At 35.6% G+C, this 17,178-nt stretch overlaps 1 protein-coding gene across 3 annotated transcripts in view; it reads left to right on the top strand.

Moving 5' to 3' along the window:
• The window catches only part of insyn1 (inhibitory synaptic factor 1), a 59,624-nt gene extending 42,726 nt beyond the window's left edge, over positions 1-16,898 (top strand). For all 3 annotated transcript variants that reach the window (XM_059564522.1, XM_059564521.1, XM_059564523.1), the window contains one exon: positions 15,975-16,898. In XM_059564522.1, the coding sequence (XP_059420505.1) occupies positions 15,975-16,757 (783 nt within the window). In that variant the 3' untranslated portion in view covers positions 16,758-16,898. The remainder of the gene's footprint in view (positions 1-15,974) is intronic.
• The last annotated feature ends 280 nt before the right edge of the window (positions 16,899-17,178 follow it).

Genomic DNA, 17,178 nt, shown 5'->3' with positions numbered 1-17,178 from the left:
TCCTATGCTGTTTTGGAAGTAAATCTCAACCTTTTCCACTGAAAGGGAAGGAATGAAACAAATCTTTCACTCCTGACCAGAGGACCTCTGAACTTTCGAATGCAGATGTGGCCTGATCATGGCTTGAGTGCTTTATACACATCTGAGAAAAATACTGAAATAACAAAATCAACTGTGTCAACCCTCATTCCCAAATGAACTTGTATAACATCAGTATTAACAGCTACATTTGCTCTGTTTTAATCTTTTAGATTAATGTCAGTTTAATAACTTATTTATGTGTTTAGGTCATTGAAGTTTGTATAGTCAAGTCAGCGTTATTACTATAGCATTTTATACAATACAGATTGTGTCAAAAAACAAACAAACAGGAAAAAAAGACTAAATTCTGGAAACTCAACTATGAAGACAGACCAGAATCTTCTGTAAAGCAGGTCTACGAGACAACGTCATTATTCAGCTTATGTATCTTCAGTGTTGGTTGACTTTATATCAATAGCAGTGTGATCTGTAACTAAAGAGGTTAACAGTAATATTGCGAAGTTCATCAATGAAATGTGATTCTTTACAGATGATTAATTCCTTTCAATTAATTCCCACTGAACAGAACCTTGTTGTAGATTGAGAGAGTGTTTTTGGAGGTTAAGCAGGCTGATATTCCTCAGTGGACTTCTGGATATATTGTTGTGATTGTGTTTGCAAATAGACTCACCTTTGCTTCCGCTCCTCCATTCAGATTACACCACTACCATCGATTCACAAACCAACAAGTCTGATAGAGGTGTCAACGCCTCTCAGAGGTCCTGCTTAAGAGGAAAGGGCAGGAATGGATCGAAAGAGAAACTCAAAGGAGGGGGATGACTGAAAGAGAAAAGAGAGTATTTATGTGTGTTTAAGAGTTTAGTCAGTCTTCATGAGCTCCTTCTCATAGACTGATGTAGGTTGGGATGGGGGTAATGTGGGAGCATATATATATGAAAATCCAAAATTCAGCCTTCAAATTTGCTCGGAAGGAGTTTTATTTAAAATATAATAATAATAAACCCAAAATGTCCAAGCATTTGCAATTTAATACTTCATTTTGAAATGCTGCAGCCTTGAAAAGCCAACACAGAAATATTGCAATGCTTTTTCAAAACTCACCCCATTACAAAATATGCGCATGATTTTAATAACCAGTGACTTTTAAGAAGAATGAAGAATCCTTTATTCAGCCTCCTTAAGTCATTTAACATCCTTTCAAACATGCATAACAATTCATTACATAAACTGTGAATATTGTTCCACAGCCCGGCTGATTTTAAATCACTACACCCCCTGTGATTTATCTGAATACTAATAAACAAAATCAAAAGGCTTTGTTCTCTTGATTAAGCAGACTGAACAGCGTGATTCATGTTTCTCAGTTCAGGCAATCGAGTCACTGTTTTTGTCTCCTCCTGCTTCCACCGCAGGTCCTGCCATGCCCTCCATCAAATCACCGCATCACTGATTGTAAACCGTTCCTGGCTGTGTCAAGGTAATTCTAACGATAGCTTGGAAAAGTCCAAAACAAAAAGGACAGAGAAATGGAAATAGATTTGCTGCTGCTATGCTTCATGCCGTAAAAAAGCTGCTCAGAGAGCTGAAAAAATAAATCACTTGGTATCTTTCTTTCTTTATTTATTCAGAATGCTGGTATTTTCACTTCAGTATGGTACAGCGAGTTATGTTTGTTGGGTAATGATATATGGGATTGGTGAAATGAGAATGGGGAAGCTATTTAAACAGATACAATGTGGGCCTGAGAAACATCGGTCTGATGTCCTTTATCACAGACAGAACGAGAGTCTATGAATAAGACTAGAGAGTCTTCCTCACATTCTCCAGCCCAATGCTATTTTAAGCCCTGATTTTGCCCTGTGAGTGACGAAGGGCAAACCGCAGTCTGGGAAAATACTGTCTGGCAGAAAAAAAAAAAAAGAAAAAGAAAAAATAGGACGCATTTCCTGTTATGAAAATGACAAGCACTGCAGACAAAATTAGATACTGATAGTTTCTCACTTCTATACACAGCTGAAAAACCATTTTCAATATGACCGTGTTATCAGCTACTGTGGATTTGAAGGTTTTGAAAGAGGTGTCTTGAGATTCACACCTGGATTTGCAATATGATTTAATTAGCTATCACGCGTTTACGTGCATTAAAGGGTTAGTTCACCGAAAAATGATGTCATTAATAACTTACCCTCATGTTGTTCCAAACCCGTGAGACCTCCGTTTATCTTCAGAACACAGTTTAAGATATTTTAGATTTAGTCCGAGAGCTCTCAGTCCCTCCATTGAAGCTGTGTGTACGGTCTACTGTCCATGTCCAGAAAGGTAAGAAAAACATCATCAAAGTAGTCCATGTGACATCAGAGGGTCAGCTAGAATATTTTGAAGCATCGAAAATACATTTTGGTCCAAAAATAGCAAAAACTAGACTTTATTCAGCATTGTCTTCTCTTCCGTGTCTATTGTTGGTTATCTGGCTCTGCTCGGTGTTCATCTTCAGTTCTCTCTTCACAGCAGTTCAGTCAGTGTACTGTTTGAGTAAATGAATTACTCCGGGATATTGGTTTGTTTTAACTCAGAGGGAGTGTCAGCCACATTAAACAAGTTAACAGCTTAAGTCATTTGTGGATTAATGCGTATTAGAGATGCGAACCGTTTAAAACGATTCAGTTCGATTTGGTGAACTGGTTCAAGAAGATCCGGTTACATCGAGTGATTCGTTCGTGAACCGGATATCACAAACTGCTTTGTTTTGAACTCTATCTCACAACAGACCCGGAAGAGAAGATAATGCTGAATAAAGTTGTAGTTTTTGCTATTTTCGGACCAAAATGTATTTTCGATGCTTCAAAATATTCTAGCTGACCCTCTGATGTCACATGGACTACTTTGAAGATGTTTTTCTTACCTTTCTGGACATGGACAGTAGACCGTACACACAGTTTCAATGGAGGAACTGAGAGCTCTCGGACTAAATCTAAAATATCTTAAACTGTGTCCCGAAGATAAACTGAGGTCTCACGGGTTTGGAACGCTCTAGTGTTGTTTTAGTATCAGTGATATGCTATTATAGTTTTTGTTATTGTTTGTTACCATTATAGTTTTGTTGTTTATTATGAATTAGATTTTATTATATAGCTTTGTGTTACATTTTCTGCTTTCGTGTTAATTTAAGTTAAAGTAATTTTTTAGAATGTTTTATTTTTTTTTATAAATATATATATATTTTTTAGTAATTGATTGTTTTAAATATGTCTATAAATTTTTATTGATATTAATTACATCAAGTTTAACTACATGAGAATGAGAAATGTTGCCTTGGAAAACTAGTTGACATTTTATGTTATATTTTATTTATTTCATTTCATTTAACATTTACTTATTTAATGTAAAAAAAAATGTTTCATGTATTTATTAATTTAGTTAAAAGCTCCTCAGTGTGAAAAGTTGATCTCAAAATCAAAATACATATTTGGAAAGGGTTCAGATATTGATATATACAACACACATGCACACACACACACACACACACAAATATACAACCCTATTACAAACTAATCCTTGCATTACTTATATGAAATATGCTTTATAAAAAATTGCCTAAAATCAATAAATAATAAAAATTATATATAGTTTTATGTATCCTTTATTTAATATGAAGCATATTTCATATATAATTCACAGATTTGTTTTGTAAATGATTTTTATGTCTAGACCCAACATTTTTTAAGCCAATCTGAAGACTCCCTGCCAATTATGTATTTGATGACATGGAGTCAGTCGGCAGTGTTTGGTCTATTTTAGTGTTCAGCAAACATGACTGATTTCACTTAAAGCACCTTTAATTGCTTTACCTCCAGAAAACCAGGCTTTCTATAGCTCAGTTGGCATAACAGTTTGCAATTTGTTGTCCATTTTCAGTATGTCATCCAGGTTATATATGCTGAGGGAAGGGATTGAAAGGATGATGAATGTGTCAAGGGAAGAGAAAATTTCATGTGACTTAATTAGTGACTAATATGCTTCTATTATGTCTTTTCAAATGTGCTTCCCTGTCTTACATCCAATTATACTGTCAGCCACTGAGAGTAGGCAGCAGGCAGGTTTGACCATTATAATGTACAAATTACTCTCTTTAAGCCACCATCAGGTAGTCTAAATAAACTCCCAACTGTTTCATCAAAGAGATGAGAAAAGTCGGTTATGAAAAGTGGTAGTTACAGAGGATGAAGTATATTGCAAACTGCATCGTGAAGTCGCAATGTGAAAAATATTCAAATTTAAGTATTAGAAAATCGTTTGGAAAATACAGAGAACATCAGTTATGTGATGCAAATACAATTCTTTCTCTAAAGTCTGCCATAAGCAAATGCATCAACCAATTGAGTTCAGTGAACATACTTCACTGATTAAATAACTCCATTATATAATCCTGAGGTTCAATGTGAGGGAAGAAACTACAGCACACGCTGACAGTATATCAAGATGTCTTATAAGGAAGAAAACCCTGATTTTAGAGGCAGGTTGTGGGTTCACTCCAGCTTTCTTTGCTGAGCCTTCTGTTGTCATCATTGAAAGTAAATGCCTCTAAGATGGTTGTATTCGTGGACCGAGCTGATTCGTTTTGTATACAGTATCTTCTGATTCATTAATAGTGCTACACATTGTCATGGTGAAGACTGTATCAGAACTGATGTGATAGAACGCTGTATTTCTCTCTAAAAAGCAAGGCATCGGTCAGAGCAAAGCACAAACATTTAGTCTATTGCAGAAAAGCAGCTTTCTACAGCTTGATTCAGGTCTTCGTTGAGAGTATCTCCACATATGCTTCTCAGAGACTTTGCTAGGTTCCCACAACCCATGACTAGGGCACCATGAATATCATCCTACGCACTAAAACACACCATTTATAGAGAGAGAAAGAGTTATTTTACATAATCCTCATAGTAGAGGTTTCAGCTATTTACAAGCATTTTTACTGCTAAAAATACACTTATTACACAAGTATAGCATTACTGTCAAAAAATGCAAAAGTGCATGATTATTTCATTATGTATGTTTGATAGTGCTCATAGTGCTTTGTTACACTATCTTCACAGTAGATGTTTTAGCTCTATATAAGCAATTTTTCAGGTTATAACACATTTATAATACAGTTATAACCCCTGTATATTACACTGTCAAAGGTGCAGAAGTAAATGATTCTTTACGCATGACTGGCATTACTCAGGTACAGAAAGCGTGTTATGTTAGATGTCAGTAGATGTGTTATCTCTACAGAAGCAGTTTTACTGCTTATAATAAATTTGTAACACATGTATGACATTATATTGTCAAAAATGCAAAAAGTGCGTATTTCATTTTGAATGACAGTAATCAGGGAGATAGTTATGTTATAGTTGTCATAGTAGATGTTTATTTCTCTATATAAGCAATTTACAGCTTATTACATATTTTTAATATATGTATAACAGACACACACACACACACACATATATATATATATATATATATATATATATATATATATATATAACATGATTATTATGAATGACTGGCAGTGCTCAGAAAGTTTTGTTACATAATCATCATAGTATATGTTTTCTTACTATATTTTGTCTTTCTATTTTACTGCTCATAACCCATTTATAATACATTTATAACACATGTATTGAATTATACTGTCAGAAATGCATAGTGGCAGTATTTAGGGACAAAAGGAAGGTATTTTACGTAATCTTCATCATAGATGTTTTATTGCTATATATGTAATATTTCTGCTTATAATACATTTATTACACATGTTTAACTTTATTATCCTGTGAAAAATGCAAAAAAAAAAAAAAAAGTGTGATCATTTTTATTTTGAATGACTGTCAGTATTTGAGGGTGGAAAGAGTTATGTTACAGTAATCTTCATCGCACATGTTTTATCGATAGGCAATTTTACTCCTAAAATTATAGCAGTATAATATACAGATAATACATTTATACCATACATACATTTACAATGTATTACATTACTGTTAAAAATGTAGTTTATTATTTAATAATAGATAACTGACAGTACTCAGAGGTTTGTTACATAATCTTTTTTGTATCGCTATATAAGCAATTTTACTGCCCGTAACACATTTATAATACATTTATAACAAATGCATAATGCTATCCTCTCAGAAATGCAAAAGTGCTGGCAGTATTTAAGGACAGAAAGAGAGTTATTTTACATTGACATTGATGTAAGTGAATCAAGTGTTCATCAATTAATGTGTGACTTGTTTGCAATGAATATTTCATGTATAGCCTAAAGTACCTGTGCAAGCCACCTGGTAAAAACATGGCAAAAATGACATCAATTAAACTAAATTACCCCTATTTGAAACAGTGATGAATATGTGCAGATATCTGGATCTGACTTCCGACTGGCTGCATGCCTCAGGTAATGCATTCAGTGAGTTACGTAAAAGAGCTCCGGAGAGCGGCCCAGTCAGTATCACAGCACCGCTCACAGAGCCATTATTAACCAGCAAACCCACATCCCAAGTTAGCCAAGCCTATATTTAAAGATCTTCTTAGCATATCTATAGCTATGGCCCACATAATTCTTCAGCAGAGTTTGAAATGACTGCAGCCAGCCAGGGAGTCAAGCTTCTGGAAGAAGAGAGAGGAAAAATAATGACCGCTTTTGACAATACTGCTGCAATTAGGAGCAGAGGAATGTATGCAGCGGATCACAGGATTCGAAGCAGCACTCCGCCATTGACTGACACCCATTATACAGCTGTTATTCTATGCTGCTTCTGATTATCCAGCTGTTGAGAGCCTCATTGCCCCACTCATGGTGTTTGTGAATGTGCAGCATGTGCTAAGGTCTGCCTGAAGTGTTATTTTGGAGTCGAGATAAAAAGAAGGGTGTTGTGTGCTTAATGAACGCTGGAGCCCGTGCTTCCATGTATGACAGGATAATTAGCTGCTAACGGTCGGGGGGAGCACTTCAAAGCCACACTTCATACCCCCAGCATGGGATGAGTGACACATCTAACCAATCAGGTCTGTGTGACCCAGATAATCCGTTAGCGCTCAGAAGTCTATCTCACACAGATCTATGCAAAAAAAACATGAAATCTTACACAGGATTTGTTTCCTTTCCATGCACATATACTGTACAGTATCACTGATAACTTGCTCATTAAACCTCAGACAACCTCAACAACATAAACAAAAGCAAACTTTAACTGTAAACAAATGGTATCTTTGGCTTAATTTCCTGGGTTTTTAAGAAACTTCCACTTTTACTCTTGGCCACTGAATGTCATCCCAACAATTTATTAAATAATTATTCTCATATAAATGATGATCCAGGAAGTGATTTAGGATTGTGTAGCTTTCAGTGTGTTGACGGACATCTGTGTTTCGATCATCGTTCTGAATCCGATACAGATGTAGTCTCTGATAAAAATAAATGTTTTCTCAGATTTTTGTTCAAAAATTTTTTTTTTTTATTTATAAAAATGTCCCACATTGAAGTGATGATAAAAAATAAAATAAAATAATAATAGTAATAAATGGATGAAGGTAAAAAAAAAAGTGTTAGTTGGTTGCTTTGAAAGCATATTGCATGTTTAGATATTCATACATACAACAAAGTAATCTGGGGACCATGAACATCATTTGTGAAAAGGATAAACAATTCTGGCGGTGACTGGCAACTTAAAAAAAAACGCAGGTTGGGAAAGAGTTAATCTGTGAATAATTTAGCAAAAAAAAAAAACTATATTGGCCATAATCAGGAACAAGAAAGAGAGTTATGTTACATAATATTAAGGGTAACCCTTAACAGAAGATATTTTATCTCTATACATGGATTTTTTTTACAAATCCTAAATGTTTAAGACACGTATAACATTATTATAGTGTTATAGTTTTTTTGAATGCTGGTGGGGACAGTTCATCTGTGAACAAAAATGCATGATTTCAATATAAATGTCTGTCAGCATTTGGCGACAGAAATATATTAATGTTCTAATCTTCAAAGCAGTTTTACTGCTTGTAACACATTTACAATAACCTAATAAAACATTATGACTGGCAGTACCTATACTGTATGATCGCACAAGACTCCAGATAACCTGTGGAAGAGATGTACCCGAGCGAGAATTTTTTTTTTTTTTTTTTTTATCGGACTGTATTGTAATTCTATAATGATGAGGAGGATGGAGACTCCATCAGCAGGGATGTGCAGCATGTGACGCTTTTGCAGTATAATTGTTTGCAGTTCCTAATCATCACATTCGGTCTCTAACTATGGATAGGCTGTTTTAATAGCTTTCTGTTACCCTACTGCTCACATTTCAATCAGATTCTTGGGGAAATTCATGCCAGAGGCTGTTTATATAATGGATCATTCAGAGGCCTGAAAAACTTCCCTGACAAACTTTTTTCCAATAGCTTTTTGAAATTGATGGAAATTATTCCTTATTTTGTTCTGCATACTGTTCCATAAAGTAGCCTGATTGCGCTGGTGGTTTGAGACAAAGACAGCATGAAAACACACTCAAAGCCTTGTTTAGTCTTTTTATCAAAGAGCTTTACAAATGGCCACAATCAATACAGATTTCAGGATTCAGCAGGAGTTGTAATAGGACAGCAGTTTTATTGTAGAGGTCAACACTGCATCATTAAACTTACTATTTTTGTGGAAAGCAGTATACATTTTTCAGGATTCTTTGATGAATACAAAGTTCAGAAGAACAGCATTAACAGTTTCCACAAACATGTTGTGCTACACAATTGTTTTCAACACTGATAATAATCAGAAATGTTTCTTGAGCGGTAAATCATCATGTTTTCATGATTTCTGAAGATCATGTGACACTGAAGACTGGAGTAATGATGCTGAAAATACAGCGGAGCATCACAGAAATAAATTATAGTTTAATATATATTCACATAGAGAACAGCTGTTTTATTTCTGATCAAATAAATGAAGCCTTGCTACACATGAGAGATTTCTTTCAGAAAAATTCAAAAATCTTAATTATTCCAAGCTTTTTTTGACTGTGACGGTCGCTGTTGCTGAGAATGAGGATGAAGATCGATTGATAAAGGGCTGAATTTGGATCTGTTCCTTGCAAACATCTGGATTCTAAAGATATGGAGTACAGCAAACAAATAAAATGAATGTGTTTTTTAATTTTATGCTGTGCTTTTGTGTATCTATGGTTGTATTGTCAGTCACTGGATAGGAGAAAATCGCACAGCAAAATATTACAAAATGGTTAAACAATTACAGAAATTGTATTCATTTTAAGGTTTCAAAGTGTAGTCTTGTTTAACATTATGTAATCCCCCGAAACGAGTTTAGCAGCATGCACAGAAATGTTATTTCCTATTAAGTAGATGAGTAAACTGCTTTCAATAAATTCAACTAAAAACCTTTTGATATGACAATTAAATACAACAGACTTAAATAATTAAAGCCACGATTTTAATATTAATACATGGGAATTCATTCACACTTTACGTTAGATTATTAACGTTTTTTTAGCTGCTAATACGTAAGTATTTGTACATTTTACTGCTATAAATGCGTCAAAGTTGTACGTTTTTATGTGCATGAAAATGTAAGTAAATGTACGTGTGGTAGATGTATTCTCATGAGATCACGTTGTATATTTATACATATGAAATCAGCAAGGGAGCACTTTTATTGTGCATGGGATTTTTCCGCAGTGAAAATGTTCGATACAAATGAAAGTGACTTCAATGCAGGACAGGGTTCAGCAGAAACACATGAAACAGCAGCAGCACGTGTTTTTATGTCTGTACTTCACACGGAGTTGCCTTTGCATCGCCTTTCCAGTGCGTGTTATTCATGGATCATTGCTACAGATGACATTTTGCAGTAGGCTTTGGCATGGAGTCAACTGTCACGAGGCGAACGGGTCAAGTAAACACACACAGAATGAGAAATATCCAGAATGACACGGAACATTATTTCTCTTTTAGAACTCAAATGCCTTATTCAAAGCATTGAACAATCTAAATGCTACACTCACTATACATATGTTATACTGAAGCTGTTATTTCTAAACAAGATATTTAAGCATCACAGGTGTTGTGACACATCACAAGGTATTAGATCCATTTGCAGCTTTATTGAGAACAATACAGGGTCAGATACCAGCAAAGCAGAAAAATGGAGACAAGGCTAAGACAGAACCTTAACCAGGCGAGAGATCAGGGCAGGCAGCAGACAGAGTTCAGAGAAGGTAATCTGAGTCGGGGCAGGCAGAGAACAATCAGGAATCAGTCCAAGGTCAATACCCTTGGACACAAACACAGGTAATAACACTCAGAAAAGACAACAGGGGCAAAGCGTTTGGAGACTGCTTATATGTGTGTGTGTAAATGAGGTGCAGGTGTGGAGAGTGATGAGGTGTGATTGTAGTCAGGTGTGGTGTGAGTGATCAGTCACAGGTATGAGGGATGATGGGAAATGGAGTCTGAATCAGAGTTCATTAGTATTCAGGGTTCCCTCTGGTGGTGAGGAGAAGGCGGTACGGGAACCTCCTCTGTAACAACAGGAAGACAATGTCTGTTTTCCTGAATATCAGCAGGTGATCACAGTTGTGTTGATATATAAGAAAGATGGTCTTTGACCATAGTAATCACTAAATCTCATCTCAACAGTCTTTAAAGAGGTTTTGCTGTTATTAATGGTTTTTATATAAACATCAACATTTGCCACCAGTTCTGTGAAAAGCTGAATAAAAAATAAAACTGGGAGATAAAGTCAATCCATATTTATTTATTTATTTACCTACCTACCATTGGATAATGTCTGTTCCATATAATGATGATTCATTATTTTCTGTTTTGTGCAATCACAACTATTTATTATTATTATTATTATTACTATTATTATTATTTTAATATATGGATATTGGATAATGCATCATCCTATACCTGTTAAGTACATCACAATATATGCTGCAATTTAGCAGTAAATGCACACAGTTTATAAAAGACATAAAGTCTTTAAAAGACATAAAGTTATTTATTTATTTATTTATCTGATTGTGATGAACCATGTTTGCATGTTTCATGTTTGCTGTGTCATTACTTGTTTGTTTTTCTTTCTTTTTTATGCATCAGTCTATTGCAGATCAATTTATTTGAAACACATCTTTGAGTTTCATTCCAGAAGGAATCTGTGATTAAAGAAAATAAACAAACAAACAAAAAAGATCTCTTGAATTCATGGCTCACCCATGGGCCAAAGACAGTCACTTTTGTCATCCCTGAATTAATCAGTGTTTTTAATCAAATCAGGTATGTTTGATCCAATCATTTGAATGAATGAGTCACTCGTTGCCACCTACTGGTCTAATGAAAGAGTTCCTGAAAAATGACCACTAATGCACGCACTAACATTCTATTTTCACTGATGGGGAACAAAGTAACTGGCCATATTGTATCCAAATATAAACTTATTATAATTGTATTTATTTTTTTCACATATTTTCTGAAAAGTAGCTTTGAAAGACCTGGTTGGTGTCGTGCTACCAGATATAATTCTCACTCTCCACATGTTGGCCACAATGTGCTGTTTTCCTTGAGCTATTGCTGGTGTGTAATTTAGCTCCAGTGAGATGAGTGTCATCTGAAAGCACTGGAGTGGGAAGAGGAATCTTTTCCAAGCTGAATAATCCAGCTGCAATCTCTGCCATTATGAAGGCTGAGGCCAACAAAAGGATGTGATTTTTACCCTATAGACTATAATTACTATTGCAGGTTCTCATTGTGCTTCTTCCAGTTAAAACGCAATGTGTCCCAACGCTAATGACTTCTTCCTGATGTGTTCATTCATCGTTTACACTTAGGCAATCTGTTTACCCAATAATTTACTCCATAGCCCACTCACTCTCTCTGCATCTCGGAGAAAAGGCGCAGGGATTACGGTTCATTATAGCTGCATCCAGCCCATCTGTGACCTAGAAAGGTTGTGCAGACCCTTTAAGCTTGCGCTGCTTTAGTTAAATTGCTTCAGGAGCCATTGTGGGGTGAGGGCATCGCCGAGACGAGCTCATTTGAATGATTTTGTTGACCCCGAGGAATGCCTGTTAGATTCCGCACGAACGGAAACGGCTGCTTAAATGATTACACAACAGACATTATCAGCGAAATTAGCTGTTTTCTGTTTCTGTTAGCAGTTTGTGTTGGGTTTCGAGGGGGAAGATGGAAAGGTGAAGTGTGTAATTTGTACGATGTTAAAATATATTCTCCTGCCCCAGTTAATTGTAGATGACAAGCGACTGACACAGCAACGTTGCTCGATCAATGCACTGTAAAAGCCACCAGGGGAAATTAACTAAATGAAATTAGTTGTTTCTCTTAAATTAAGTAGTACAGAAAAATGTATATTATGAACAGTATATTGCAATACAATATATGGTCTATTTGAAACATCTACTATATATATATATATATATATATATATATATATATATATATATAAACATGCTTGAATGAATGTTTTAATGATATATTATATATTTATGATATATTTATGTTGCAGTTTTGCAGGGGCTAGGTCAAGACTGGGCTGCAAGACCTTAAGATTTTGCATGTTACTAAATTGCAGTGCTGGGCATTAACTAGTTACGTAACGGCATTAGATTTATTTTGTAATTAAATTATGTAACACCGTTACTCCTCAGCACTGCAATTTAGTAACATGCAATATATATAATCTTAAGGTTTTGCAAAAAAATAAAACCTTTTGGAAACTTTATATTAAGAGTGTGCATCTGGTGCCTCCAGTGGCTCTGAAATGACAAACTTCACCTTTCATTTGGAGTTGGAAATAAGTTTTTCTGACAGTGCACTTGTTCCTGTGAGGATGTGGTGCAGTTCCAATTAATATTGAAATGGCATGAGACATAACGGACCTAATATTGATAAAATTATGCTCCTCTCTTGGATGAAAGGGGTTTGCGAAATGTGTCTAACGGTGCCAGACTATCCATAAAACATTGATTGAATTAAATCCTGCTTTTGCGGGACAAGTAATCTAGTAAACAAAGCTATCTCATCCGCCCTTGGGCCAGCAATTCATCTGCCATCCTCAGCACCTCAGTGTGTGTTATTAAGCTTCTCTAGCCTTCATTCAACACACTTAACATCTCACAGCATAAGATACAGGAAGTCCACTGCTCAGACTATGACACTAGTGTTTTTCGAGCTGAAATTAAGTGCATAGGCTCAGCAGAACTAAGGTTTTACATTAATAAAGGAAGTACAGTATATATGTTTTGATAGCTTTTTTTAATTTTATCTGTAAGAATATTTATATGTTTGGAAGGTTTTTTTTTTTTTTTTCGGGGGGGGGGGGTTGCCTTTTGCCTACACAATCTTGAATCTAGATCTATTTGCAAAAGAAGTAAAATGAAAATGTTTTTTTGTAAAATGGAACAAAATGTTGTTCATTTTTGCTTCGAAAAATAATCTTGACTCTATTACAATATTATTTTCCTTACCCCATAACCAGATATTTTTTATATATAATTTGCAGAAAACAATACTTAATATATTAAGTCATATAACTTTTTTCAAGAAAATAGATCTAGAATAAAGAATGTTTAGATGTTTGTGATGGAAATCAAGCAAAGAAAATCATCAAAAATCACGAAGGCTGCATTTATTTGAAACAGTAAAATGCAGTAAAATTTGAAATAGTATTGCAATTTAAAAGAATGTTTTCTACAGTATGTGAACATATTGTCAAATTTAATTGACTGGCATCAAAGCTGATATTTTCAGCATCATTACTCTTATGATCAATGTTGAAAACAGTTGTAGTTTTATAAAAAAACTACTTTATTTACATTATATTGCATGGTTCGTAGTTCTGATATTTGACTGAACAAAGATAGACTGGTTAGGTCAACAGATGATGGAACATCATTAATATCCTGTCACTCAATAAAACCTAATTGTCCTTTGTTTTTTCTGACCTAATTTAGCTTTTGATTAGCATAATGCATTTGACATCTCTTACTAAAGAGGTTTTAGTGAGGGGTTTCATTCATCCAGGACAAAATGTTAATCATTATTAATGTGGGTGGCAAAACATCTTCAAACAGTGTGAGGTACAGTAGGTCAAATCATGACAAATTGATTCTATCTGATATGAAATTCAAGCAGTTGCATCCCAGATGTGCTGCAGCAAACTCAACAACCGGCATTCACAGCGTATGCTTAAATATAGTACGACACGTTCAGTCAGTGATTACAGATAGAGATGAGAAAAAGTGTTAAATCAGCGAGCGGATCACGCAAACACAGGCCCTCCTCTGGCTTTGACTGCAGTGTAATCAGGGATTTAGGGCTCCTAATTGCTCCTTTTGAGTCATTGTGCTGGATAAATGAATTAGATTTTTAATCCTTCATGCCAGCAGGGCATATTCATCTGATCCATCTGTGTTTATGCCAAAAAGTGACATAAAAACACACACCTAAACCAAAGTCTGAAACATTAAGAGTTATTGCTCCTTATTTCCTTATCATTCCTTTGTTGTTATTTGAATCAACAATGAACTGATTTCTGAAACTGCATAATGTCTGTTTTCTGTCGTCGTTTTAGAGCAAAATTGACTTCTGTTTGCATAACTGATTCATGGAAATCATAGAAATAGATTAATCTCATAGAATCATAGACCTTAAGCTGACTCAAGTTTTCCCTCAAGGCCACAAAAATGCCTTTATGTAGCTCTTAACAAGACTTAACAAGATATGTATTGTCCATCCCATATTTACCCTGTGTTTACATAAAAGTTTTATAGTTATCTTTGCCATCATCTAATATTCACTTAAAGTTAATATTTAAAAGCACTAATGATTTCATAATATTATGAACTTTGGTAAATTTCTAAATGAATATCCATTTTCCAAGCTGAGCATCTCTAAATACTGTTATGATGAGTAAACTCACTTGTAATTTTATTTTTGTGGCCTGTTTTTCTTTTTTTCTTTTTTTTTTTTGACAAAAATAGTTATTGCCTTGCCTTTATTGGATAGAATTTTATCTAAGGCCTTATAAATGGACACAATTTCCTTTAAGGTTTTTAATCACGTTTTTGCCTTTGATGTTATTGTTTTTATTACTATTGTAATTAGTCCAGCAGTGTGGATTTTTGAAGGGAAAATATTTAGTGTGGACACTCAATTAAGGGGATAAAATTTATTTCATAAATATTAAAAGTTTTTAACATTATTAAAAGTAAACTACTTACTGAATGACTAATACCATTTTTTTCATGGAAAACACTTCAAGTATTGCATTGAATTCTCAGTTTTAATGCACATGTTCGCTTTAATTTTTTTCAAGATCTGCTGTTGCTTTCAGTATGGCTATAAATGTCACGCATTATGATATTCAAACTCAAATAAGACACATTAAACATTGAATAAAGCACATAATCAACCCCTGAAGTTGTTGTTACAGCTGTGGCATCGAAGAGATAGACTGTCTCGGCTGGTTAGGGCAAATACTCTGATTAACAAGGAAAAGCTACCTTTTTATCGTTGGATGTGCTGTATATATCCAACTTTTAATTGGGTCATGAAAGCTCACACTGGGAATGACTAAAATAAGTGTAGATAATTCACTTCATATGTTGACACTGGCTTCAAATATCATGTTGGACAATCTTCAAGTCAAAAGGTTCTAAACTCAATTCCATTTTTGTTCAAACAGTTTAATAAAATGAATAATGATCCTAAGATCATTTCTGCACTCTGCTTGGTTAATCCTGAGTTGACCAAAGTAAAATTAAACTGACCTGCAAGGTGATGCTAATGCATCTTTAATGATTAAGGACCACAAACTGATTATATCATCACTTTTTCTCTCTCTCTCTCTCTCTGTCATGCAGGTGGTGGGTCAGATCGACAAACTCACATCTGATTTTGACTTCGACCTGGAGCCCGACGACTGGACAGTGGCGACGGCGAGCAGTACGTCGAGTAGCGAGCGTGGCCTGGCTGAGGCCTTCAGACTGGACTTCCTCAGCCAGGACATGCTCTCTGATGGCTGGGACTTCTGCAACTTCTTGGAGGCCTCCAACCGGAAAGCACACAGGGAGGAGACGAACGAGGGCCAGGGGAGAACGTCATTGTCCACACCGAGGCCCACCACCGCCAGTGTCTACTCACAGATGAATGGGGGTCTCCCGATCCCCAATGGACCTCTAATCATCACCCCGGACTCCTCCAGCGAGGAGGCGTCCAGCTCCACGCACAGCCAGAAAACCTCCCGCACATCCGGCACCAGAGAACGCGTCCGCTTCAGCGACAAGATCCTCTACCACGCCTTGTGCTGTGACGACGACGAAGATGAGGAGGAGGACGATAAAGGGGACTGCGGGACTCCGGACACGGACAGCGAGCCCAGTCCCCTGGCTTGCTCGCCAGTACCGCTGCTATCATCCTCTGAACTCCCGCCGGGGCTCTACAACTGCCGGGAAACAGCGTCTGCGGGCCCCTCACCTGTGAAGGTCCCAGTGGTGGGCTCTCACACGCTACCCAGGAAAGGTCTTCTCAACCCGGGCTGCCAGAAAAAACTGTTACGGAACAGCAGCACACAGACGGTTTCGGATAAGAGCACTCAGACTGTACTGCCCTACGTCCCTGCCAAACAGAAAAACAAGGACCTCTGAGAGAACAGACAAATTTACATATACAAAACAACAACGAACTGAGACAGGATGACAAAGAACTGTGTTCTATTTAATATTAAATACATAGCTAATAGATAATAAAAAAAAAATGAATTAATAAATAAATTATATATGGGAAAATTTAAAGACTTGCTTAAGTCATTTTATGATTTTTGCACATATTCAAAAGATATATTCTCATCCCTTCATACATTATGAGAGCTTGGTTTCCTTTGAGCATTATCGCGTTTAGGATTTATTATGATCGAGGTATTTAAAGTAAAAAAAGTTTCAAACGCTGTTTTGCGCACAAAACTAACACTACATATGTTCCTTAAAGAAGTCTCTTCTGCTCACCAAGGCTACTTTATTTACACACAAATACAGTAAAAACATGTTTGTTTGTTTTTTACAATATTAT

This window comes from Carassius carassius, chromosome 13 (assembly GCF_963082965.1).
Source record: "Carassius carassius chromosome 13, fCarCar2.1, whole genome shotgun sequence".
Lineage (NCBI taxonomy): Eukaryota > Metazoa > Chordata > Actinopteri > Cypriniformes > Cyprinidae > Carassius > Carassius carassius.
The sequence above is the reverse complement of the archived record's forward strand: the minus strand, read 5'-3'. Positions and strand labels throughout refer to the sequence as shown.